General features: G+C 30.0%; 1 protein-coding gene across 6 annotated transcripts in view; it reads right to left on the reverse strand.

Moving 5' to 3' along the window:
• The window catches only part of LOC115878009 (PR domain zinc finger protein 1), a 68057-nt gene that overhangs the window by 12698 nt on the left and 28289 nt on the right, over positions 1–27070 (reverse strand). The window contains exons 1-6 of one of the 6 annotated variants that reach the window (XM_030894375.1): positions 21492–21730; positions 21238–21395; positions 19954–20009; positions 11624–11812; positions 7209–7328; positions 3815–3862 (exon numbers count right to left, since the gene is read on the reverse strand). In XM_030894375.1, the coding sequence (XP_030750235.1) occupies positions 3815–3862; positions 7209–7328; positions 11624–11812; positions 19954–20009; positions 21238–21274 (450 nt within the window). In that variant the 5' untranslated portion in view covers positions 21275–21395; positions 21492–21730. Of the gene's footprint in view, positions 1–3814; positions 3863–7208; positions 7329–11623; positions 11813–19953; positions 20010–21237; positions 21736–23124; positions 23188–23229; positions 23488–27070 lie in introns of those variants that run through there. The other 5 variants (XM_030894366.1, XM_030894390.1, XM_030894379.1 and 2 more) reach the window with 5 other exon arrangements.

Consider the following 27070-nt stretch of genomic DNA (forward strand, 5'->3'; position numbering starts at 1 on the left):
ACACAAAACTTTCTACATTTAAAGGTTTTTACGCCTAATTTTATGAAAGCAATCCTTCCCCAAAGTCCCCACCTTAGGACAAGTGAAAGTTTTGCATTGAAATAAAATAGGTTTAGCTCTCGCTTTTCGCTCATTACTTTATAAATAACGGAAAGTTTGACAACAGAGTAGTACCTAAGATAATTTTATTTTATATACATATATGCTGCTATAAGTTGTGATAGTTTTGAAAACTTATAAACTTGTTTCTGTTTCCTTGGTATAAACCATTCAGTTAGAAAAACAAATAGTGATTGAAATAGTGAAAGTATTTATCTATGTATTTATAATGTTATAGTGAAGTGAAAATCAATAGTGGTCGTGGATAGTGATTATCAAAGTTATACTAAACGGATAATAAGTGGATAACAGTGTAAAGGTACAATTTAATCAGTTTTTTTTCTAATAACTGTTTTTGGAAGAGCATGATTTTTAAAAATAAATATTTTTTTACTTACAAAATTGATCAATATAAAAATTACAACTATTCAAAAAGCCTAATGAAACAAATAGTTACTGACATGATGAAAACAATTATCTTGTTATGTTGTATTATACAGGGTGTTTAAAAAACATTTATATCAACATAGGTCCGATTCTGTTTTGATTCGTAGCTACAGGGGATTAAAGTCTTATTTTTTTTTCGATTTATTATAATAATCTTCCAAGTGCTTTTAGCGATTCGAATGAAATTTTGAGGAAAAAAGTGATTATAACTGCCACATATTTTAATGCTAAAAAATGTTGACATATATTTACCAGGAACGTTCATTTGGGTGCATAACTTGAATGTTTTAAAAAAAAAAAAACATGTGCGGTACTGACTTTTTTATCTCTTCTTAGCAAAATTATGTAAGCCGTTCAATGCCGATTAAAATATGTCTCTTGATATTTTGTCGAATTCGGGGCCCTTGATGAGATAAACGCAATTTTATTAGTTTGCCTTAATCCAAATCTATAATACATAGTAACTTTGAAAATTTTCTAATGTCATTAATAATTGACTAAAGTATTAAATCAGAACTCATTGATTCCTCATCAAAAAATATGAAAAAGCTCTTATACAGGGTGGTCCGAACTGTATTCCGGAAACTTCGGCAGCATATTGTGCAGATAAAAATAAGTAAAAAAGTTCGTATAAATGTATATCCTAAAATGCTTAGTTTAGGAGATACAGAGTGTAGAAATTTCACTTTTATTTCGATTTTTTCAAATAATTTACGGAGTAACGTCCATAGTTCGATGAAAATTGATGCATGGGAGTTTTTTGACATGAGGAATTTGATTTTTATGTCAACATGACTCCTATTTGTAGGGGCCGCCACTTACATGTATTTTAACTGTTTTGAAGAGTGAAGTTTAATAGTTTGAAGCGAAATAGTTGAAATGTTTTGAAAAGTGAAGAGTAATAACTTTTCGTCCGTACCTGTATAAAACTACTGAGTAAAAAAATATACATTTACGACTTAATAATAAATAAGTAAAAATCGCTACGAGTAAGGGTTCTCGAGATATTTGGAATCGTAATTATCAATATCTGTCATTGACATAAATTAAACATGTTGACTAAATAGTTATTAGACTGAAATGTTTTTGTGCCAAAAGTTCAACTGTTTTAATTTAAAAAACTGTTTTATCATATCATTTTTTCGCAGAAAAATTTATGATTAATTAAAAAATAAAAAATTTCACAAATTTATTGTTTCAGTCAAGTAACTATCTACTCAACGTGTTTATTTTTTGTCAATAATGACATGTATTGACTATTTCCATTCTAAATATCTTGAGAACGGTTGCTTGTAGCGATTTTTACGAAGAGGCATTTTTAACGTAGAAAATCACGAAAATGTAAATTTTTTCACTCAGTTGTTTCATACAGGTACGGACGAAAAGTTATGACACTTCAAAACAGTTAAAACCCGTGTAGGTGGCGCCCTCTACAAGTAGGAGTCATATTGATATCAAAATCAAATTTCTCATGTCAAAAAACTCCCAGACACCAATTTTCATCCAAATATGGACGTTACTTCAGAAATTATTTAGAACAAATTGAAATAAAAATGAAACTTCTACACCCTGTATCTCCGAAACTAAGCATTTTAGGACATACATTTATACGAACTTTTTTACTTATTTTTGTCTGTAGAATATGCTGCCGAAGTTTCCGGAATACAATTCGGACCACCCTGTATACATGCGTACGGAAATTTACGTACGTTTTTTTTAAAGTTACAGGATGTCAAAACTTTTAATAAATTGGTCTATTGTAACTATCTTAAAACCCATATTTTTTGGAATTTGCTGTAGATAGCGCTAAACATCAGTGGTATACATTTTAATAAAATTTAAAAATATATTAGAATAAATAATTAATAAATTTATTAATTTTATTTTTAATTCATTTCTATTAATTGTGATTAATAAAATTACGTTTATTTCATGAAGGAGATCGAAATCGACAAAATTTGAAGATACAACTTATATAATTTTGCTTACAAAAGAAAAAAAGTCAGTGGCGTACATGTTTTTTTGAGAAAAATATTTCAGTGATAACCCATATGTACGTCTCTGGTGAATTTGTCGACACCTTTTAGTATTAAAATATGTCGCACCTTTAGCAACTTTCATCCTCAAAGTGTCATTCGAATTGCGAAAAGCACTTGGAAGGTAATTATAATAAATTGAAAAAAAATATAAGACTTCAGACTCTTGTAGCTACGAAACAAAGCTGAATGGGACCTATATTGATATGAAAAATAACTCTTATTTTTACGCAAAGAATCTCCCCACGAGAGATGGCACATGTTTTTTGAAACACCCTGTAGAGAAGTGAAAATCGATCGAAATATTAAATAAATATTTGAGTAATAAAAACTAACTTTTGCAACTACTAAAAAGCCAAATGATTTTCTCAGATTAAGTAAGAAATAAAGATGTTCTAAAAGTAATTCTATTTTGTTTTATTTTTATCTTATATGTTTTGTTATATTGTGAAAATTAAAGTATTGTGGATATAAAATATTTGAAACTATCGCAAATTCACATCTAACGTTCACTGATGACATTAGAACTGTTATTCATCAAAAGAAAAAAAACAGCTAGCTTAACAATAATTGTTTGAAAAAGTTTATTAACATGAACGCAATAATTATCTGAAAATATGTTCAATTATCCAAACTACTTGCTTCAAAAAAAAATTAAAAAACAATACAGGGTGAGTCTTAAATAAGTGTAAATATTTTTAGGGGTAGTATATTTCGACTTCAGAAACATGATTACGAGGTTGTTTTCGTGAAAAAATAATTTTGAAAATTTGGAATTTTTTGAAAAAAAATTGGATTTTGTAGGTTTTCGTTAAAATCCATAATTTCTTTATAATATGGCAACATAGGTAGTAGATTAAATTTACAAGAAAGAAAACCTACAAAATATCCAGTGGTTCTCAAGATTTAAGCAAAAAAAATTTTTTTTTGGGATATTTTCAAAGTAAGATAACTCAGTTATTTTGGACTTATTTGAAAAAGGGTAAAGAGAATATATGTTTCTTTTATCGGGATCTACCAGTCCTGAAAATATTTGCACTTATTTAAGACTCACCCTATATAAAATGAACAAGTTTATAACATGCCGCAAGTTTGTTTGGACCGAGAGCAAGGTATTCTTTATGAAATTCACGTATAAAAAAATCTTAATTATAACATATTTTTTTTATCAAATTACAGCAGTAAATAAATTATGAATGAAAAATAGGGGATGCAAATTTTATTATTTATACCTTTGAATCCAATGAATTGTGGCGGTAAGACCCTTCCCTAAGTTGAACCTGTACCAAAGAGAAGAAAAAGAAGTTAAGAGTTAACCAAACACCAATTTAGAATAACTGATTTAGTAATAAAATACCTAATATAGGCAAACTTACTGTCATTTTTTATTGTACAGCATTTTACCTTGTTTCACTTTTAACAGACTTTATTTTGTTATTTTTTGAGCAAGAAAATGTTTATCAAATTGTTTAAACGGAGTACTCTGTATATTAAAAGTATATTCAAATTAACATTTCTTCTCATTTAAGAAAATATTGCCTTTCTATTTCACAGTTTTAAAAAAGACAGGTCTGTGTAATACATTTTTGAGGTTGATACATATGTATTGTGACACATATTTTGTCTAATACGCTTTTAATATAACGAGTATTTCTAAAAGTGGCTCACCCTATAACTTTTTATTTTTTCAGACAAAAAAACGAGATTTGGTAAGTTAGTATATACCATAAATCAGGATTGATTGACGTATTCAATTGTTTCCATTCACTTCCTGTTTCACCGGAAATGACAACTTTTGATTTTTAAACGACACCTTCGGTAATTTATAATTTATTAGATAGAAAATGACACTCTGAATAGAATGACTCATACTGAACTTTTTGATAAATGAACATTTGAAATTGTAACATGCGTTTCAAAACGATAATTTGACTCGAAATGCCAAGTGTATGATACCAAATTATTGGTAAAAAATGCTTTTTACAAATATGGTAATGAGCCACCCCCGAGGCCACCCCCGTTCCATTTTTAAAGTTACGATTAGGGCGCCTGTTAACCGGCCAAGAACACATGAAAAACATTAAACGATCAATTCTAATTTTTCAAGGCTCCTTGATTAAAAATTAGTGTTTTTAACACAGCCATGGCACTCCAGATTGAAATTTAAAATACGATTTTTTAAGCAAAAATGTCAAAAGTTGACATATGATATGTCATTCTATTCAGTGTCATTTTCTATCGAATAAAATAAAAATACTGATGGGGCTATTTAAAAAGTTGTAGTCATTTCCGGTGAAACAGGATGTGACCGAAAACAATTGAATACGTCAATCAATCTTAATTTATATTATATACTAACATACAAAATCTGTTTTTTTATCTGAATAAAAAGAAGTTATAGGGATGATCCACTTTTGAGAAACACCAGGTATAGTGTGTCTCATTAAAAAAAAATAGATTAACTGCATAACTGCAAAATGTATCATTGTATGTCATTTTAAGTTAGTCATTTAGAAGCGGGACAAAATAAAATGCCAAAACCATAATATTATTATCATTCATTTTGAAATTTATTTCTGTTTGTACAAAGAAGACTTGGATTTTTCGTACACTTTATATTTTTGTTATATTTTTCTCATTTCCTTTTTGCAAAGTTTATTGTTATTATTAATAATTCATTATTTACCTATGGTGAATAACTTTTATTTTCTTAAAAAATGACAGTAATTATTATTCTAGCATTTTATATAAGAACATTCAATAAATATTTACAAGGAGAATAAATATTTTACAGATAATAATGTTGATTTTAATAATTACAGCAGATGTTATGACGATCAGATCTATCAACAAAAATTAATTTAATACTACGATTTGCAAAATTTGTTTGACTTGTTTGGAAGCTAATTTTTCTAATATTCAAGATACAAAGATTTTCTACTTAGAAATTGCTTTTCTATACTTGAATTCATTGTTTCTTTTCGACATGGTGCCTTATGCTTAAAATAAATGATTAGAAAAAGGATTTTTTTTTTGTGTAATAATTAGAAATTTTGTGTAAATATCAGAATTTTTAAAGATTCACAAAATATGAATCAAATATATACTTTTTTTAAATGGGAGACCATGTATATTATTTTTTTGATTTTATTTGCCTTGTTATGACCTTTCTATAAAATGCTCTATACTAATTTTCATACATAAGACAAAGAATGCATTATTTAATTTTTTAATCAACATAAATTAACCTAGTTTAAAAGAGTATTACTATTTTATTCCATTTAATTTAACCAGATAATTTTGCTTTCTATGTTAACAAAACTGAACTGAAAATTACTTCTGTGCAGCGTTTAGATAACAGGCTGTCAATCACAGATATTTATATTTTTGATACACTTCTGCAATAATTTCACACACAGAAATTAGTGAGGCCAATAACCAAAATTTGACGTCGAATAATTTATTCGATGGTGTTGATTACCTAATTTAAACCGGACGCATATATTAAAAAGTTAAATAATACATTTTTACGTCGTTTATTAAAAGAAGTATAGAGTATGTTATATTTTGAAAAAACTCATAACAAAGCAAATAAATTAAAAAAGCAATATACAGGGTGTCCCGTTAAAAAAAAACGTAAGTTTGCCTCATATTTCAAGAATAACAGTTTCTAGTGAAAAATTAGTTAAGCCACTGATAGCTATATGAAAAACTCTATGAGACTCATCAAATAATACAACAATTTCAAATTTGACCTGTATAAGTCATTACTTTGCTGATTGATGCGATTTTTACATTTTTTTTATTTTTACTTTAGAGCAACACTGCAAAACATACGAAAATAGTGCACGCTGTACATACAGGAGAAAATAAAAATAAAATATAAAAATAAGAGGTGTAATAAATAAAAGCAACATAAACAATCAGAGATTATATCTAGTTAGACATACCAGTATCTTAAAAGCGTTAATAAATGAGCGTATCTTAAATTCAAAAAGCGTCAATTAATAATATTATCAAAACTAATTCTGTTCCACTATACGGGTGACAATAATTTGAAAACGAACAGTATTTAATATTGCCTCTACCCATGATAGTATGAAAATTTGGCGAAACACGTCAGTTTACATATCAAGGGGAACAATTTTTGAGGCATTCGTTGTCGTGGTACTTTCAACCCTTTGACCCCCAGGGTACCTACCCCTAAAATTTAAAGAGCAACCCCTATTTCTTTTACTATTTTTGTGTTTCTTACAGAATTTGAGAATTTTATAAGGAACATAAAAATGGTAAAAGAAATAGGGGTTGCCATTTAAATTTTTAGGGGTAGGTGCCCTGGGGGTCAAAGGGTTGAAAGTAACACGACAATAAATGCCTCAAAAATTGCTCCCCTTGATATGTAAATTGACGTATTTCGCCAAATTTTCATACATATTATTTCAATCAAATTTGATACATATCATCGGCAGAAGTAATATTAAATACTGTTCGTTTTCAAATTGTCACCCTGTATAGTAAATATACAATAATACATTTATTGAGATAGATCTGATTGTTATAAACAGTTAGTATTCTCTATGCTTGTATCTATATACAAAAATAACTAATCTGAGTTTAAAGGCTTACCCTCCAAAAGTATTTCCGATTTGCGGAGCTCGGAACCGCATCTTTGGCGTATATTTCTCCCACGAGGGGGCCAAATCTTGTCCCTCGTGGGATATATCCCGTGCTCCACACTCCTTGTGCCTGCAACATTAAAAAAATATTTAAATATCAGTTACAAAATAGAAATGATTTTTTAAAGTAAAATATTCTTAAAACATATATTTACTCATTAAATTTGTGATAAATAATTTACAGTCTATCTAGTAAATCTACTTTTGACCCTCTGGTACTCGGCACACCTTTGATTTACTTAGATACACCGGGTGCGTCTCAAAAGTGGATCAGATCACACCTATAACTTTTTTAATTTTTTCAGATAACAACAAACGAGATCTGACATCCATACCAAATCTGATTGTGTTATTTGAAAAAATAAAAAGTGGTTGAGTCACTTTTGAGACGCACCCTGTATTGGTGAGAGAATGTCACAATAATTATCTTCCGCCACTTGTATTCTTTAACCGTAGTGTGTAGGTGTGTGTCCTAATAGATAGTCGCAATCACGTCACTAAAATTTAAGAAATACTTCTTTTGGATGTCGAGCAACCAACAATATTTACTAAATATAAGTACAGGGTGTTCCATTTTCGTGTGGTTTATGGGATTTCTCTTTTATGAGTAGAGATACAAAGATGCGGTTTTCAAATCACTGAGGTATTTTTTTTTTGAAACTAAAGATGCTACACACATATTGGGCTTAGACCTCTTAGTTCCTGAAATACAGGAAGAATTTAAAAATGTTGTATTTTTCACCTTTCCTTGTATCTCGGTTATCCTATATAACTTAGAAAAAAGGTGAAAACTGATTTTCATAGAGTTTTTAATGTAGAATCTATCGGCGTAACTGGTTTTTCGCTGAGAGCTGTCATTTTCGAAATATGACTCAAACTTATTTTTTTAAATGGGACACCCTGTATATTACTTTTTTAATTTATTTGGCTTATTATGAGGTTTGTAAAAATATGATACTCTATATACTTATTTTCATAAAGTAAAAATTGCGTTATTTAACTTTTTTTAATATAAACCAATCTAGCTTAAAAGAGTACCTATTATTATTTTATTTAATTTAATTTAACTTCATAATTTTGCTTATCGTCGTGTTTTATTAATAAACTGTTTAGCTAACACCAATTTATCAATCAGAGTTATTGATATTTTTGATGCACTTGTCCCATAATTCTACACACTGAAACTAGCGTGGAATACTCAATAACCAAAATTTTAGGTCATATAAATTATTTGATTGTTTTGATTACCCAATTTAAATCGGACGCCTATGTTACAAAAGTTAAATAATGCTTATTTATGAAAATAAGTATAGAGTATACTATATTTTTAGAAAGCTCATAATAAGACAAATAAAATAAAAAATAATATGTAGGTTATTCCATTTAAAAATACATATATATTCGGGTCATATTTTAAGATTGACAGTTCCCAGCGAAAATTTAGTTACGCCACTGGGTTCTGCGTGAAAAACTACATGGGACCCACAAATTATACGATAACTGACATACGACCGGGGTTAAAAAATGCAACATTTTCAAATTCGCCCTTTATTTCAGAAACCAAGGGGGCTAGGATAAATCTATGTTTAGCTTCTTTAGTTCCTTAAAAAAATAGTACAGTAAGGTAAAAACTGCATCTTTGTATATCTACTTATAGACGAGAAACCCCACAAAACACACGAAAATGGGACACCCTGTATATTATTTGAAAATATTGCATGTACAAAAAAGATCTAAAACTGGCGAAGGAAAGAAAGTAAACTGAATGGATAATATGTAACATCCAACAATACACTCCGTCACTGTTATATATAGTGTCCCAGTGTCCCTGTATATAAGCGATAATAAGAAATATCTCGATTAAACATATTTAATCAAAAAACATATCAAAACATATCGTATTTATTGAATATTTTTGTTGTTATATTCATACACTTTTAATTTTTGTATAGTTCACCTGCGTCTGCTTGCGACAAACTTTATTTTATAATACTTTTCAGATGGAGTAAAATTGATAAGCAATGCCGAGCTTATTTATACTTGGCTTGATCATAAGGACAAGAACTCAAAATTATTTGTATATCAAAAAATGTGTTCTTTATTAGATATTGATGAACCTTCCAGTCAAATGAGACACCACTTGTGCCTGGAAAAGCCAACTATGTTGGAGCGAAACGTCGCATAAAAAAAGTTTCCATCTTTCAATTTATTATAAAACCTCATACCCAAGAAAAGGAAAAAATAATATATGGATATGGTCTATTAAAGAGGTAACTATTAACATCCAAACCCCTCATACCAAGAAAAAGAACAGTAACAAGGCGAAAAAGTAACATATTAGAAAATGATGTACAGAAATATCTTATATGTGAGGATATTTCATCTACCTGTGATTTGGATACTATAAATTTGGAAGATTCTGTCAGCAGTGATTCTTCTGAATCAGAGTAGTTACGATCTATGCATTTTGTTGTCCTAAAGTAAATTTATAGTACCTTAATTTTTTTTTAATTAAATATAGCATTAATGTTTCTTTTTCATTAAAGAAAAACATTTTTATGTTATATTAGGCTTATATTGTAGGAATCATGTTCTAATGTTATTTCAATTCTTTTTTTATCACAGGGATGTATTTAATACTTACACCGTTTTCATACTATAAATTGTTATTTCCTTAGATGGACCACAGCTTCAACATTTTTATTATGTATAAGATTTTTTTTCATAAACGTGGGACTAAGAACCTCATCATTTAGTACAATGAGAGTACTCATCATTTGTGTTCAAATAAACCTAGTTTGAATAAATTGCCTACAATAAAAGAGAAGTTTTGCATTTTTGTCATCTAGAGCCATATGTTCGAAGCACTGTGCGGCAGTTGGTTATAATTATATGGCAGACCAATGACTAAAGAATTCAAGGACAAATAACACCCGAAAGCAAATCGTGACGATGTCACCAAACAGTGCCGTGGCACATATTTTTCTTCACCTAGCTGTTTGAAGAGATATTTATATTTTTTGATAAATGTTTTGACTACGCCTATGATGTATACGGTGGTATCGTACTAATTAATTACGAAAAAAAAAACGTATTAAAATGTTAAACAAATTAAAATGTTAAAAAAAACTAGTATCGACGTATAGCACACATCAAGTACATATAATATCAGAAAAATAATTATCGAATAATAAGAAAACTAAGAAAATTCTAAAAAGGTGGAGCGGACTGTTTTTAGCCTGTTTTATTTACCTGTTTATATTTTATTACTGTTTTCTTTACCTATGAAACGTAACTCCTGGCTCTTTCTTATCGCTGCTGCTTTTACACTTGAAAGCTGAACAACTAATCACCATTGTAATAAAGTTTATACAAAGTTCATTACACACAAACTATTAAAAATCGCTAAAATTGTCGCTGGTGACAAGATGACTCATTCGTTTCCATCAAAAGAAAGGCGTCTAAGATCACAAATTCTGCTGCAGCCCGTATATGGACGTTACATGTCCTTATATTCTTTAGTCATTGTGGCAGACATAGGCTATTGCTCTACTCTTCATTGTCACTGGCAGTCGCTTGGCAGTCAAATTATATTTTACGTTTTTTACCCAAGTGATTGTTATTACACTCCTAAATTTTTTAAAGACAATATTTTGCTACCAAAGCATTTTTTTTCAGAAGGGTTAATTTTAGATATAGACTATTTGATATCTAAATTCTTGAAATTCGTTAGAGAATTAAAATCTATAAAAATGAGATATCCATTTAAAATAAGAAAGCCGTTGATAACTTCTAGTATTTTCTAAAGTATCGCAATATTGAAAAAAATATATTTTTAACCAACCAAGAAATTTAATTAAATACCGATGTGTAAAAAATCCAGTATCCCAAGATATTGTAGTTTTCTTGAAGTTTCTAAAGTACTCACTTAGATATACGCTATACTTTCGCTGAACAAAATATATCCAATATACAGGGTGAGTTTTAAATAAGTGCAAATATTTTTAGGCGCGGTATATTTCGACCCCAGGAACACGTCTACGAGGTTTTTCTAAAGTTGAAAATCGTGTATTTTCTCTTAAATTTTCCTGTATATTTTAGAAAACCTTTTAGAACTGCCCACTCATCGCATTTTTCCGATGGTCAAATTTCTTAATCCCTGATATTACCATGGTTATGGCTTTACTCTTTATTCTATGGTTACGACACTAAAAGTAATGCAAATACAGAAAATAAATCTGGTGGCTCTCCTTTTTTTTAAATAAGTTTATTTCTTTTATCGAGATCTGCCAGCCCTGAAAATGTTTGCACATTTAAGACTCACCCTGTATTATACTCTTCAATAGTAATTAGTTAATAACTTACATCTGAAAGAGCATTAGAAGGTTTTAACACCAGGTTCCTAGGAAGGGTAGATTCCGCCCTGTTGGGGGTACCTTGCCCAACCGGCAGATCTGGCACTATGTAAGTAGTGTGCAGTTCAAATTCCTCCTCAGCTATTGCGCTAGGATCGAAATCGCTAGCGGAGGATACTGCTGCCTCTTCCATGATGTCCTGTAAAGAAACACAAGATTACATGTATTTTATCAAAGTATATAGAGTATGAATCAAGTATTTTTTATTCAAGAATTTTTTGAATAATGACATAAAGAATTCTTTCGGAAAACTGTATCATATTATTAATTTATTAGTATAAAAATGTGCTTAATTTTAAAACTTTTCGATTATCCGCTATAACTTAAAAGTATATAACTAATATTCTACGTTATTTTTCTTCCGGATTAGGTATAAAAATTACTTATTTTATTTTATCCGATAACTTTATACAATAATAATTACAATCGTATATATACAAGGTGTCCCAGAAATAAGTGCAAGTATTTTAAGGGCTGGTAAATCTCGATAAAAGAAACATATTTTGTCTTTATGGTTTTTTAAGTCCAAAATAACGAAGTTATTCTACTTTGAAAATTTCCAAAAAAAATGATTTTTTGCTAAAATTTTGAGAACCATTGGATCTTTTCTGGATTTTCTTTCTTGTAAATTTAATTTACTATCTATGTTGCCATATTATCAAGAAATTATGGTTTTTAAATAGAAACTAAAAACATTTCCAAAATTTTTTTCAAAAAATTCCGAATTTTCAAAATTTTTTTTCGCGAAAAAAACCTCACAGGCGTGTTTCTGGGGTTGAACTATACTACCAGTTAAAATACTTGCACTTGTTTATGGAACTCCTTGTATATACATATACAGGGTGTTTTTACGACTAGTGTCATTTCCCGCTCCTTGACTTCCATAAATTCCGGTCCCACCAGTCGCCATTTATCAGATGTGTTTCAAGCATGGCTTCCTGTATAGGGTGTCCCATTTTTGTTGAAATCATAAGGTATCTCCGTTTTTCGTGAAGATAGAAGGATGCGGTTATTTGGGACACCCACTGTTTGTTAAAGGTATTGAGACGTTGAAAACTGTTTTTTGTAGAATTTTTTTTTTAGAATTTAGAATGAGTGGGAGGGGGGTTAATCACTTCGACCTTACAGATCCATTGTGTCCCCCTTTCTTGAATCATAACTCATCATACAGTCCCAGGGCTTTGACAAAAGCCAGTATCTGGGACGGTTTTATAGAGGGTAGTTCTCCATCTCCAATATCAGTCGTACCAAAATTCATGGCACGAATGGTTGTCGTCTCGGCGCACTCAGTGATGAGGTGTACTGGTGTTTCACCATCTTCCCCACAGAATCTGCATTCGCCGTTTCTTCTTAGTTTCAATCTACTGAGGTGTTCATTGAGGAGACAGTGTCCTGTTAAAAACCCCGTGACAATCCGAAGATTGTTCTTACTCAGACCCAGGAAGATCTGTGATTTTTCTTGATCATAAGCCCTCAGAAACTTCTTCGAGTGTCCTAGACCATTGCTTTTTTTTTGTAGAAAGTTTTACGTAGAATACAGTGGCGTAGTCTGTTATTCTACGAAAAGAATATTTTAAAAAATATGAACTAAAGTTATGTTTTCTTAAATGGAACACCCTGTATATTTATAAATTATGTGATCTGGCTTGCCATAAGCTTCTCAAAAATATATAACACTCTATATTTATTTTCATTATTTAATGCAATATTTAAAAAATATATTAGAAGATCATATTTATTAGTAGGCCATGATTGATAATAAAAGAAACTAAAGAAAAATTAAAAGTAATACTGCTATCTGTCTTGTTTTATTTTGAGAGCCACTAATTAATTCTTTGTATATTAGAGAAACTTAAATCTCTACCGCTATTTGTAAATCTTGGAAGCTATCCTATCGGAACTTTTAAATATTTCATTAGCTAATTTACGTGAAATATACTTTCAGCAAGATGGGACTCCTCCTCAGAACTTAACTTACAACGAAAATATTAGAATTTTGTTAAATTATTATTTCTCAAATCAATGAATTGGAACCAGTGTACTCATATGATAGTCTCCCTGATTCCTGGATTTGTCCGTTCTCGATTTCTGATTTTGGAGATTTTTGAAATATGAAATATATCGTGGCCACTAATATGATGTCGAATACCTGGAAAATGCTTTAATAATGCAATCTTTCAGATATTTGCAAACCCATCCCATTATAATAAATTCCGTTATGTTATAAAAATGAGAAAAATATATTCAGAGGCAAGTAAAAGTAAAATGAAAGTAAAATATATCAATTCCAAATAAAATGTCATAATGTAAAAAAAAATGTAAAATTTTAATATGTGCATGTCCATATTTTAGTAAATATCATTCTGATTTTGTTATTTATCACGGCCTACTAATAAGAAAATGATATATTTAAAATATTGCAGTAAATAGTGAAAATAAATATAGAATAATATACATATTTCAGAAGCTCATAGCAAGGCGGATCATATGATTTACAAATATACAGGGTGTTCAATTTGAAAAATCCTAACTTTACCTAGTTCATATTTTCAAAAATATTTTTTTCGTAAAAAACAGACTATGCTACTGTATTCTAGATAAAACGTTCTATAGGATCAGTTTTCACCTTCTCGATATAATCCATAATAACGGAGATACGGGGGCTGTCCCAAATTGCAAAATTTTCGAACTATGGTATGGATATTGGTTCTGAAACACCCTGTATATTTCAAAATAATTTTAAATTGTGCACATTGTCTCCCCACACATACCCATATAATATTTTGTTTCTACATCTTTCCGTTTTCGTATAATCATCCGAGGCAATGAGGCACCTTGTATAATTCATTTAAAAAAAAAAAAAAAAAAGATCGTTTCAGCCATTCTGAAATACTTTTTAGTCAGACTAACTAGTCTGACGTTCTTCTTAATATTATCAAAATGTAAAATTATAAAATTAATTTCAATATTTTCTTGCGATACAAATGCGCAGTTTTGAAATTTATTTTTATAAACATTTACATTTAGTACTTTAGTAACGGGGTGTCTGAATCCCGTTATTTTATCGCACTTATACAATAATTTTATCAATTTTAAGTCACATGTAAGGAACGATTGTGGCATTCTTAGCACAACTCGTATCATAAAGATACGCCTTTAAAAATAGTTTATCGAAAAATCGAACAATTTTAGCGATAAATTTTCCTTTTATAAGCAAAAACCTTTTGTCCAGTCTTTTCAAGTGAAAGGATGTGGGTCAGTATGCATGTACCCCAACTATTGATTCCCTGCAGTCATCGCACTCCGCTTCGAATCCTTGTGCTGACGTCATAAAAAACGTCATAGTTGCAGTTAGAAAATAGACTTTTTTACCTAACAATTAAGGAAATAATATTTAAAATGTTCTTATTTAGTTCTTTTCTTGCGACGACATCTTATTTAATTAACTATTAGTTAGATATACATGGTGTCCCAGGCTGAGCGTATATTAGAATTTTCTAGAGAACTACAACATCTAGCTCGGAGATCTAGACACACACATAGTTTCACAACGAGATCTATCGATTAAAAATATTTTCTATATGGCGGCACTTCTGGAAATACCGGAAGTTGACAGTAACTTTCTTATTTTAAATGGGTGCCCCCATTTCTTATTACATACTTAAATTCCCTGTAAAATTTTATGAATTTTGATATTAAACACTCTATATCTAACATTGACCGTTTTTGAGAAAAAAAAATATTTGAATGAAAAAAAACTGCCTGTCAAAAATATGTGTATACCCTAAACGTCAAATTGAGTAATTACCACAGCCACTGTGCCATAAAGAGAAAACATGTGGCTATCTAATTCAAAAATTAAATTGTTCGAATGTCATATAATAATGGCTGCAGCTGTCATAGAATTGAGCGATTAAAAAATTATCATAAATCTTAATAATAAATAAATTTTTTCTAATGGAAACCGACTTTTTTTTATTTCGCTAGTGAAAAGGCTTTTCAATTCGTTACTTTTTGATTATACATCTTCCTACACCTAAAATAAATCGTTCTTAAGTTATTTAAGATTTAGTTTTAAAGCGTATATTTTTCTTGATTTTAACCAGTAGCCTATGACTTTAAACGTCAAGTGACGTAAAACAATAGATCTGGCCATATCATATTGTGACACTTTCTTCAAAAAGTAGCATCATTTCCGAGCCAACTTTGCGCCTGTTAATTAATGAATATTATTAATAATATACTATATAACTTTAGAAATCACTAAAGAGCGAAAATACGAGATACACTTTTTAGCAGGCAGGCGATATTTGTAATATAGGAAATTCAAATAGTTCGTTTTCTGACAGATGGAAATAAATTGTCTGACCGTTTGACACTTGTCACAATGTCAAAGGAAGCTAGATAAAATCAAGGAAAATATACGTTTTCAAATTAAATCTTAAATAACTTAAAAACGATTTATTTTAGGTATAGGAACATGTATAGTTGGTTTCCATTTGCAAAAAATGATTTTTGATAATTCTTTAATCGCACAATTCCATGACAGCTACTGTCATTATTATATGACATTTGAGTAATTTAATTATTAAAATAGATAGCCACATGTCTTCTCTTTAGTGGATGTGGTAGTCACTAAATCTGACTTTTAGGCTATACAAATTTTTTTGACAGGTGGTTTTTTTCGTCCAAAAATTTGAAATAACTTTTTCTCAAAAACGGTCAATGTTAGATATAGAGTGTTTAATATCAAAATTCATAAAATTCTACAGAGAATTTAAATATGTAATAAAAAATGGGGGCACCCATTTAAAATAAGAAAGTTGCTGTCAACTTCCGGTATTTTCGGAAGTGCCGCCATATTGAAAATATTTTTAATCGATAGATCTCGTTGTAAAACAATGATATGCAAAAAATCTCCGATCTAGATATTGTGGTTCTCTAGAAACTTGTAATGCACGTTCAGTCTGGGACACCCTGTATGCAGAAATAAATATAATGTAATTATTTTCTTCAAAAAGCATAGTGTTTTTTAAAGAGGGCTTTTTATAAGTTATATTTTTTCTTAAAAATGAAATACAATGGATCAGTTGTTAGAATTTAGAAGTACAGAGAATATATAGAGAAGCTGAATAAATTAGGCAAAGAAAACAAAGTCCTCTTACTCTAGTTGCCTTCTCACCAAGGGATAAAAGGCAATGAAAAAGCAAATGATTTAGCTAGAAAAGGAGACACTCCACTAACTGGACCAGAACCGTTCTGCTTCCCAAGTGGTAACCAACTAAAAGCGGAACTCAAGAACTTGGAAGACCCCATCCGTAACCTGGGAATGTTGCAATGGTCTAAGACACTCGAAGAAGTTTCTGAGGGCTTACGACCAAGAAAAATCAAAGATCTTCCTGAATTTAAGTAAGAACAATCTTCGGATTGTAGCGGGGTTTTTAACAGGACACTGTTTCCTCAATGAACACCTCAGTATATTGAAACTAAGAAGAAACGGCGATTGCGGGAAATTCTGTGGTGAAAATGGGGAAACACCTGAACACCTCATCACTGAGTGCGCCGAGACGACAACCATTCGTGCCATGAACTTTGGTACGACTGATATTGGAGATGGAGAACTACCCTCTGTAAAACCGTCCCAGATACTGGCTTTTGTCAAAGCCCTGGGACTGTTTGATGAGTTATAACTCAAGAAAGGGAGACACAATAGATCTGTAAGGTCGCAGTGATTAACCCCCCTCCCATTCATTCTGAATTCTAATTCTAATCTGTTGTTAACTTCTAAAATGTTTATTTAATTAATGAGAATGAAAATTGCTATATCACAAACCAATTATTAATTACTATCTTTTAGAAAATGATCTTCTAGATATAAAAAAGTGTGCATATATTTATATACTTTATAGTTAATAATATTGATTATGAATAGTGACAAGAAAATGCAAGACAAAGGCCTTCCTTGGTCTTGGTCTTGCGTAAAACTCTTGCAAGTATTGCATTTCTAATATATTTTAAGTAAATGTATTTCTTATTTTTTTATTTTTCAATAAATTATATTGAATCTAACCTGTTCTTTCTTTAAAATTTTATACAATAGGCGGGAAAACACTATTTATAATAAATTAAAAATATAATTATGAGCACTGAAAATAAAACATTCATAAATCAAATATATTTTTAGCATATTACTCCTATTTCTGTTTAAGTTATTTGAAAAATTCCTAAGTTTTGAGATTTTCAATATTCGAATGAGTACAGTAATATTTCTATAGTAGTCTTTTATTTTATTTAGATTTTTGTTTACTCTGCCTTGGATTTTCTTTCCTCAACTATGTTATTTTGTACAGATGATGCGCTATATTAGAAATATTAGTCTATGCACAGCCGAGATAATTTATGGAATTAAAATAAAACACTAGTTCAGCACAATACATCCAAAACAATTTACTTCAAGTCGACGCGTATTTTGCATACTGGGTCTTGGTCTTCGTCTTACGGATCTAACGCTAGTCTTGGCCCTTGGTTGGAATTAATCATGCTCTTGCTTCTTGAGGAAGACTAAAAATCAAGACGGCGAGACTAGAAGGTATAATGTATGCGAGGTTAATCACCGCGACCTTACAGAGTTACTGTGAGTCCCCATTTCTTGAGTAATAATGAGTTATAACTCATCATACAATCTCAGGGCTTTAGCAAAGTATCTAATACGAAACCGTCATACGAAAGGTTAGTTCTCCATCTTCGATATTATCGTACCAAACTTTATGGCACGAATGGTTGTCGTCTCGGTGTACTCGGTGAGAAGGTGTTCTGGTGTTTCACCATTTTTCTCACAGAATCTGCATTCGCCGTTGTTTCTTAGTTTCAATCTACCGAGGTGTTCGTTGAGGAGACAACGTTCTGTTAAAAATAATGAAACAATGACAATCCGAAGATTTTTCTTACTTAAATCAAGGAAAATCTTTGATTAGACTCTTTGGTGTTCCTCAGTCGTAAGATCTGAGAAATTTCTTCGAGTGTCTTAGACCGTTGGGGTATTTCCATTCCAGATTACGGATGGAGTCTTCCACATCCTTGAGTTTAAGTTGGTTACCACGTGGGAAGCAGAATAGTCCTACTCCATTTAGTGGAGTGATCGCTCCTTTTATAGCTGGATTGTTCGCTTTTTCATTGCTTTCTATCCCTTAGTGAACCGGCACTCAGAGTAGAAGGAGTTTATTATCTTTGCCTAATTTGTTCAGTTTCTCTAGACATTCTTTGACCAACTTCGCATAGATGGTTACTGAGTTTATCTCTTTTAATGCTTCATGCCTATCGGTTAAGATGGTTATTTCTTGTTTTTGATAGTTCCTATCTAAGATGAGTTGTACGCATCTTTCGATAGAGTAGATTTCTTCCTGAATAAGGATGCTGGGTTAAGTGCCCATTGGTTCTGAGTATTTAGTTTTCGGCTTAAATACTCCTATCCGTGTCCCTGCTTTGGTTTTGGAAGTATCAGTATACTTTGTTATTGTATGATCTTTTACTTGCTGAACAAACGCTTCTCTCTTCCAATCCTTTTTATTGCTTAATATTATAGTCAGGTGTTTCTCAAAGTTGTACATTCTTGGTATGTCATCCACTGGGAGGTGAAGGAGTGGAATTTTCTTTTTGAGGGGGTTCCAAGCTCTTGAGCTAACAAATTTTCCAGTAGTTCAGTACCGTCAGTGACCATTCTAATTATTGTCGCATAGGCATATCGCAAGACTAAGATCAGTCTCGCTCATCGAAGATATTTGATAATTTTTTTAAATTTTATTATTTGTTCTTAGTAAGATACAGATAGAGATAAGAAGGCATTTCTCGGATCATTCAAAATAAACAGGTTATAGGTTTTTAAATAGAAGAATCTGAACTTTAACATTATCTAATACATAATATGTCTTTTTTTTCAATCCTTAATCTTGATAAACTTACTTATAATTGAATTTGAAGTTTTGGATAAACATCGTTAATGAATATACATAATTGTGATAAATAAAAATTAATGTAACTGAAATAGAAACAAAACCACTAAACAGATCTTTAATGTTTACCTAATAATCATTGCAAATATCCTATTGATATCTATTTACTTTATTAATTGACATAAACCACTTTGTTGTCGAATTTCTCTAAATTATATAGCATTCAAAATTCAACTGATTTAGTTCGAGAATATGTAATGTTTGTTGCGGAAATTTTAGACTGGCTGTAAACAACACATGCAAATAACTTAAACAACTTTTACTTTCTTACCTCTCTCATTTCAGACTGTGACGAGGACCTTAACTTTTGATCAAGGCATTTAAAACCTGAAACAAAAATATCTAAGTTATCAAGTGCCTCAAATTTTATTACAACGCATCCTTAATCCATATCATTATATATTTTTAAACAGTAACTTTTATATTATGCTTTTAATAAAATATGATATTTTAGTATAATAAAATAACAAAAATTTATTGAAAAAAAATATATTCCTAAACTATAATACACATTTTGGTATATCTGTTTGAATAATATTCATATATTTCAATATAATGTAATATACTGAAATATACAATATAATTTGTGTATTGTTGGAAGCTTCCCATCCAGATTATGAAATATACTGATATATAATATTTCTAGAAATTTTCTACCAATATTAAGGTGGAACCAGTGATAAAATAATCTAAATCTTTAAATTATATAGACAAATAAATTTAAATTCGTATGCACTAATATTAGTGCAAGGTTGAATGCAGACTAGATGTGACGTCGTACACGTATATATCTCGTTCTCTATTCTACGTTGCAATTTTGCTAGCTTTCCTTATCCTTAATCATAACCTTGGCTACTGGCTAATTCGTTTGTTCGACTGATCTTGAAATAAATCATGCAATTATTATTCTTAGTAAAATATACAAATATTAAGTAATAACTATTATGCACTGTAGCTTTATTTAAAGTTGCATTAGCATTTAGTCGCAGTTTATTATTTGTAGTTAAAGGTTAAAAATATAACTACTTCATTGCAGTAATAGAAATTTTGATTTTCTTTTAATAAAATGTCTCGTTAAATTTACATGTTATTCTTGATTGTGGTTCTCTATTCTCGTAAACCAGGCTTATATTTGAAGGCTGATATTTAAAAGGAAAAACAGTGGTAGTAGGGTAATATTAATACGTTAGGTTTTCGACAATTATGCATTTTTGTAGTAGATAATGTGGCATAAGATTGTGAGCTATTTGAACTCTGATCTACCGTAAATATTGTTGAAATTAGTTAATTTTAGATTTATCCTCAAGCAGTAATTAACCTTGCCCAACCTTCACTCGCACGGTTCCTATGCAAAAACTAGTTCCAAACACTGAGCTTTTTTTCCAAAAAAACTTTTAAAAGCCGGTAAAGTTCCCGACTATTGTATAAACAAACACTGTTCTAATAATAAACACAGATACTTGCCATTCACCTTGCCGTGAACTTGAAATTCACTTATCTAATTGCACTAACAAAATGCATTTGCTCGATACATAGAATAAATTGTAGCCTTTACCTTCGACAACGTCCTGAGGAAAATAGATGACGAACATGGGCACGTTTTTTATGTGAACTGGAACATTTTTAACAAATTTGGTTGCACATTGTGAAGGGAACCCATTCTTTTTCGGCGCGCATAAAGGTCAGAGTTCAAAAACTGTTGATTTCGGCTTCCTGTCGAAAAAAAGCGTCGGATCACTACATCTTCACTATAACTGAACAAACTTTTACAAGAAATGACCAAATCGGCTCAAATCAACCAATATTTACTTTATTTTGACACACTAAAACTTGTATACCAACGAGGTCGGCATTTTCCGGTCGCCATATTGGATTTTCACTTTTGATGGTATTGAGCGTCGAAAATTTCTCTGATTTTTCACAAGGGAAACGGAAAAATTCGGGAAATATCAATGTTTAACCTAGAATATTAGACGACTAAACTATATTTAGATGTAGGTAATTGCATCTAATGCAGTTATTGCCAATTTGATAGTGAAAACATGCAGGTCTAAAAATAGAACAATCGATAGAGTTTCATTGTCACTTTTATTTTTTTTTTCTTGACTTAAACGTTTTAATTTTATTATTTTAATAAAGGTTTAATTAATATGTGTTTATTTTTAACGTTCTATCTGCATTCGAGGGATAAACCGATTAAAAAAATCAAAGGATTTAAAACGCAGTTATAGCATACATTTAAATAATTAATTGTTCACTGGGTAGTTAAAATATATTTTTTCTACGAAATATACAAGTGTTCTTTGAAATAATCAGATAATACATATATATATATATATATATATATATATATATATATATATATATATATATATATATATATATATATATATATATATATATATATATATATATATATATATATATATATATATATATATATATATACAAAGCGCCATTAGGTTCTTGGCTAGTAAAAAATAACTGATTTCATTAGTGCATAAGTAATAATTCATGTATTCCTTAATTATTTTAACTAACTCAGTTTCTTGTAACAATATACCTAATCAGTATAATAATTGTATTTTATTGTTTGTATAGAAAATAATAGTAAGTTTTCTTTTCGTAAAGGTCAATTTCTAAACGAATTTTATATTTTTCTTCAAATTATTATGACATTAAATGAGAAAAAAATTCGAATTCATAAAATAACTTTAAAATATCATCCTTATTTCACTTTATTTTATTCTAACATTTTGTTAAAGTATGACATCTTAGTTTCACTTATTTGACATTAAACTTAGGCAATTCCTATTAATCTTACTAAGCGTATAAACGACAACTATTTGAAGAAACCTACCAATAAAAAATTATTTTTGACCTAAAATGAATGTTTTGTTACTGAATTCACCCGTTAATAAATTTTGTTAACCACAAAGGTATTTTGCTTTTATTTCAGTTAATTATAGTACTAATCTGAATCATTTATATTAGTATACTAAATCAACAATTATTTAAAGATAAATGCTAATTTGATAATAGTTTGAGACTGTTTAACAGAAACTACATAATTCGACTACAAAAATACATCAAATTGTTTTATTTTCATATTGAGATTTTAGTTATTTTTTTAGTTAATAAACGTGGTTAATAAATGATATGAAATTTGCGCAGTTATGAAGACAAATTAAAAGAAAATCATTAAATTCCAACATGCAATAGGTATATCTTTTAGCATTTCATTTTGTCCCACATTCTAAATGGTTTTGATTAATTTATTTTTTGAACCTGAACATTCATTAAAGGGTTTCTACATATTTTTATCACACTTTCGATAAATTACTATAATTAGGAAGGACATGTGTGATATATTCTTAAAGATAGAACTGAAGTTTATATCAATAACTATAAACGTAGGACAAAACAAAATCCAAACACTGACCAAAGCGGCTCGACATCCGCCTAGAAAGCAAGCTATTCCTTAATTCAAGTTCAATTTCGCGCCATCGAGTCACGCTTGAACGTGCGTGCCACGCACTATACGCACCTCCTTAGGAAACGTGGACGCATCCGGTAACGGGGTGCGTGCGTAAGAAATGCGGCTACGCATCGGGCGCCGAGGAGATTTCGCGCGCTTTTCCGGGGTGGTCGAGACGCGGACGATTTGGGGGTTGCGTGTCGTCGCCGGCCACCGAATTTTCGAGTTGCCGCCGCCGGAAAATGTTGGCCATCCAAACGCCGACCTAGCTCAACGCGCTCTGCTTTGGAGAGGCGGGCTTGGGTGCATCGCGCGAATGCAACTCGGTGGCCCGCCTGCTGGCGGCCCGTTCCACGATATCTCTTGGCTCGTTCGCACACACACATGCAATCTACGCTTGTCGTGTCCTACGTCTATGCGATAACGGCGTATTGCGCAACTAAGTTAAGGGTACACATTTTTTATGTGTTATTATCAATTTTTTACGTTATTTTAACATTACCATTTGGAAGAAACTGTACTGATAATAGTTATTTTTTATACAAGACGATAAAATGGTATTTTATCGTCGACCAAAAAGATTAATTCACGAGCGATGAAATCGCGATTGAATTAATTTCGGGAAACGATAATGCGTTTTTTTCGTCGTGTATAAAACAATATTTTTTTCCATAGCAAGTTTAATAACGTTTTAAAAAATATTCAGAAATTATTATTTCAAGGAATTTATTACGAGTAGAAAAAATATTGTGCTGGGTTGGCGTTGGTTTCTATGTAATTTGACAAATAAATAAAGCTGTCTCTTTAGTTGAATTAGAAATGGCTCAAACCGAAATAAGTAAATTACCAACAGATATTCTGGCTGAGGCGACAAACCCCATATCCAAACTACTTCCATTTAAATCCCGAATAACTTATGAAAAGGAATACAAACATTTTTAAAAATGGAAGCAATTAAAAAACGTGCGTGAAGAAATTAAAGAAAGCGCGAAAGTTTTTAACCTATCCTCGCTGTTAAAGTATCATTTAATCTACCCTTGCGGTTAAAGTACTATTTTATCTACTATTTTTGATAGATATAAGACAATTTTAACAGTTGCTATGGAAACAAAATATATTGTTGAGTCAAAAGTATACAGTTGGTTTTTATGTCAATGTTTTGATATTTCGGTTGCATTTCTCTAACAAAGATAACGCTTATTTAATTTAAAAAAATGCTCTTAAATTGAGCAAAAATAATTTGTGTTCCTAGGTCATAGAGTTAGATTCTCATACTCTTCAAGAGATAAGTATTATAGTAGTAGCGATACAGTTCATACCAAATACACTTTTAGTCACGTGATTAAGCTTGACCGGCACAGCGTTGCCCATTTTTATATATTTTCTTTTAATCAAAATATTTTAGGAAACAAAAATAAATTAATTATAAATATATAAACAGTTATTTAGTTATTTACATCGACAAAATTCACCTTCTTAACAGCACTTAAGGGACATAAAGGCTAAGGCCATTACTACCGCTTTCCCGTTCAAAATATTCTAATAAAGATGCGATGAGTTTTTTACGGCTATTAAAAACTAACCACTTCGCACTAATAGAGGTTCTAAAAAGAACAATGTTCGACTGCAAGGTCTGCTAGTCAACATTTTCAAGCTTAAAGTATCATAACACTATTTATTTAAAGCAAAAACTCGTAATACAAAACTAAAGTGTCAAAACGAATGACAATGTCAGGAAATAAATAAATGCGGCAACTTGACATTTTATACAGCAGAGTTACCACCTGAATCCCCAGCGCGAAATTTAAATTCCAATTGGTCAGCACGAATGGCAACAATGAATTTAAAAATCACGCCCTCGGTTACGTAACTAAAATTTTAATTGATATGAAATATAGATATTAAGTATAGTATGTAGCACCTAAAAATCAAAAGGTGTTTCTATGGTAACAGTAAAATGGTAGAAGTCATATTTTTTTTGTTGTTAATATATCACATGTTCCGATTACTATTATCATCTAATCGAACTAAATAAATGTGTGTTCTGTAACATTTTAAAACAACAAAAAATATGACGTTAATTAAAATTCTTTCAATTATAATCTATCAAAAATGAAAACGAAATTATATTACCATAGACACACCTTTTGATTTCCAGGACTTTAGAAAAAATTAAATTATATTTTCATGTTTTTTTTAATTTTATCTAAACCGGTATGGAAATTTAGAAAATTATAAACGGAATTAACCAAATACAGGGCGAGTCTTAAATAAGTGCAAATACGATTCCAGAAACAGATCTATGAAGCTTTAAGCGCAAAAAAATTGAAATTGTTTAAATTTTATGTTAAAAACATATCTTCAGAATATGAAAACATAGGTAGTAGATTACATTTACAACAGAGAAATCCCAGAAAAGACACAGTGTTTCTCGAAATTTAACCAGAAATTATTTTTTTCTTATATTTTCAAAGTTAAATAACTCACTAATAAAAACAGTAAAGAGATAATATGTTTTTTTATCGAGATCTACCAGCCCTGAAAATATTTGCACTTATTTAAGACGCACCCTGTATAATACAAGCAAACATTTTCATGAAGAATGCATTTTTCTTTTAGGGATCGCTGAAGTGCGAAGTATAAATGAAATCTTTGTTTTTGTTTATTTTAAATTACTCTTTATGTTGGTTCGGTTGAATATGCTCATAATCACCGTTTATATAGCGAAGCCTTATGGAGTTATTGGTCTTTACGACAAACACCATACAAAAAATAGTACTTAGTAATAATGGAAACGAAGAGAGATTTTACGAACTAAAATATTAGTAATATACTTATTTGAAGGATCAAATATATTTAGTTTTGATTCGCCTTGTATGTATCATGAAATATAGAGTGTTTTAACAAGTTAAAAGAGATATACATAAGATAAAATAGGTATATTAATTATTAAGGAAATATGTAAAATATATTGTAAATTATATTTAGTTTTTGGGAATTATTCACAATAAACCAGTTGTATAATGAAAAATAAATTTGCATACAATTATCACTTAGAAATAAATGCATTAAGCATATGTAGCAATCTTAGAAACGAATATCAAAAATTCTTGCCAATTTGGTGAAAGCACATTTCGACGTTGCATAGATATGCACTAAGTTGCATTCATCTTTTTCTAAAATACTACTTTGAAAAATATATTTTATTAAATCTGCTATGTTTAATTATTTTGGAAATATGATTTTAAATTCATACATTATATAAATAATGCAGTAATATAATAAATTAATTATAATATGTAACTAACAATTTATTTTATTATTATTTTTCTTTGACAGTTAAAATTAAATTACGTTAATCTTAATAGAAAAATGGTACATTTTCTATGTATCGCATACTTTAGAATTATTTTAGATATAGGTACATACAGATAAAAAATGTTGCTTTTTTTAGCAAACATGGATGAATTTTTATTAATTTTAAATGAAAATGAATAACAGTTTTTATATATTTTTTATTACCATAAACGCTATTCTACGTAATAGTATAATGTTATAAACTATGGACAAATATTATTATTATTCTTAAATACTGTATAACAAATTTTTATTTTTGAAGGTTGAAGTGGATTTGTTTTTGAACTGGTTTACTGTAAAAGTTTTTGAATTGAAGAAAATCGGTTACGGCTTACGTTATTTAAGATATTCACAAAAAAAATAATTTTTAAGTTTAACATTCTGTGTCTATAAAACTATGCATTTTGATGATCCAAGTTTTTTTCATAATTCTTGATAAAAAAAGCGCCTCCTGAAGTTGCCCGTGTTTTCTCGAACTCACAATTTGCAACAAATTACTTTTTTAACTTCCTAAAATCACTTAAAATCACTTTTGTTGAGGACTATAACTGTC

This window comes from Sitophilus oryzae, unplaced genomic scaffold (genome assembly GCF_002938485.1).
Source record: "Sitophilus oryzae breed Bouriz unplaced genomic scaffold, Soryzae_2.0 scaffold_1062_pilon_pilon, whole genome shotgun sequence".
Taxonomy (NCBI): domain Eukaryota; kingdom Metazoa; phylum Arthropoda; class Insecta; order Coleoptera; family Curculionidae; genus Sitophilus; species Sitophilus oryzae.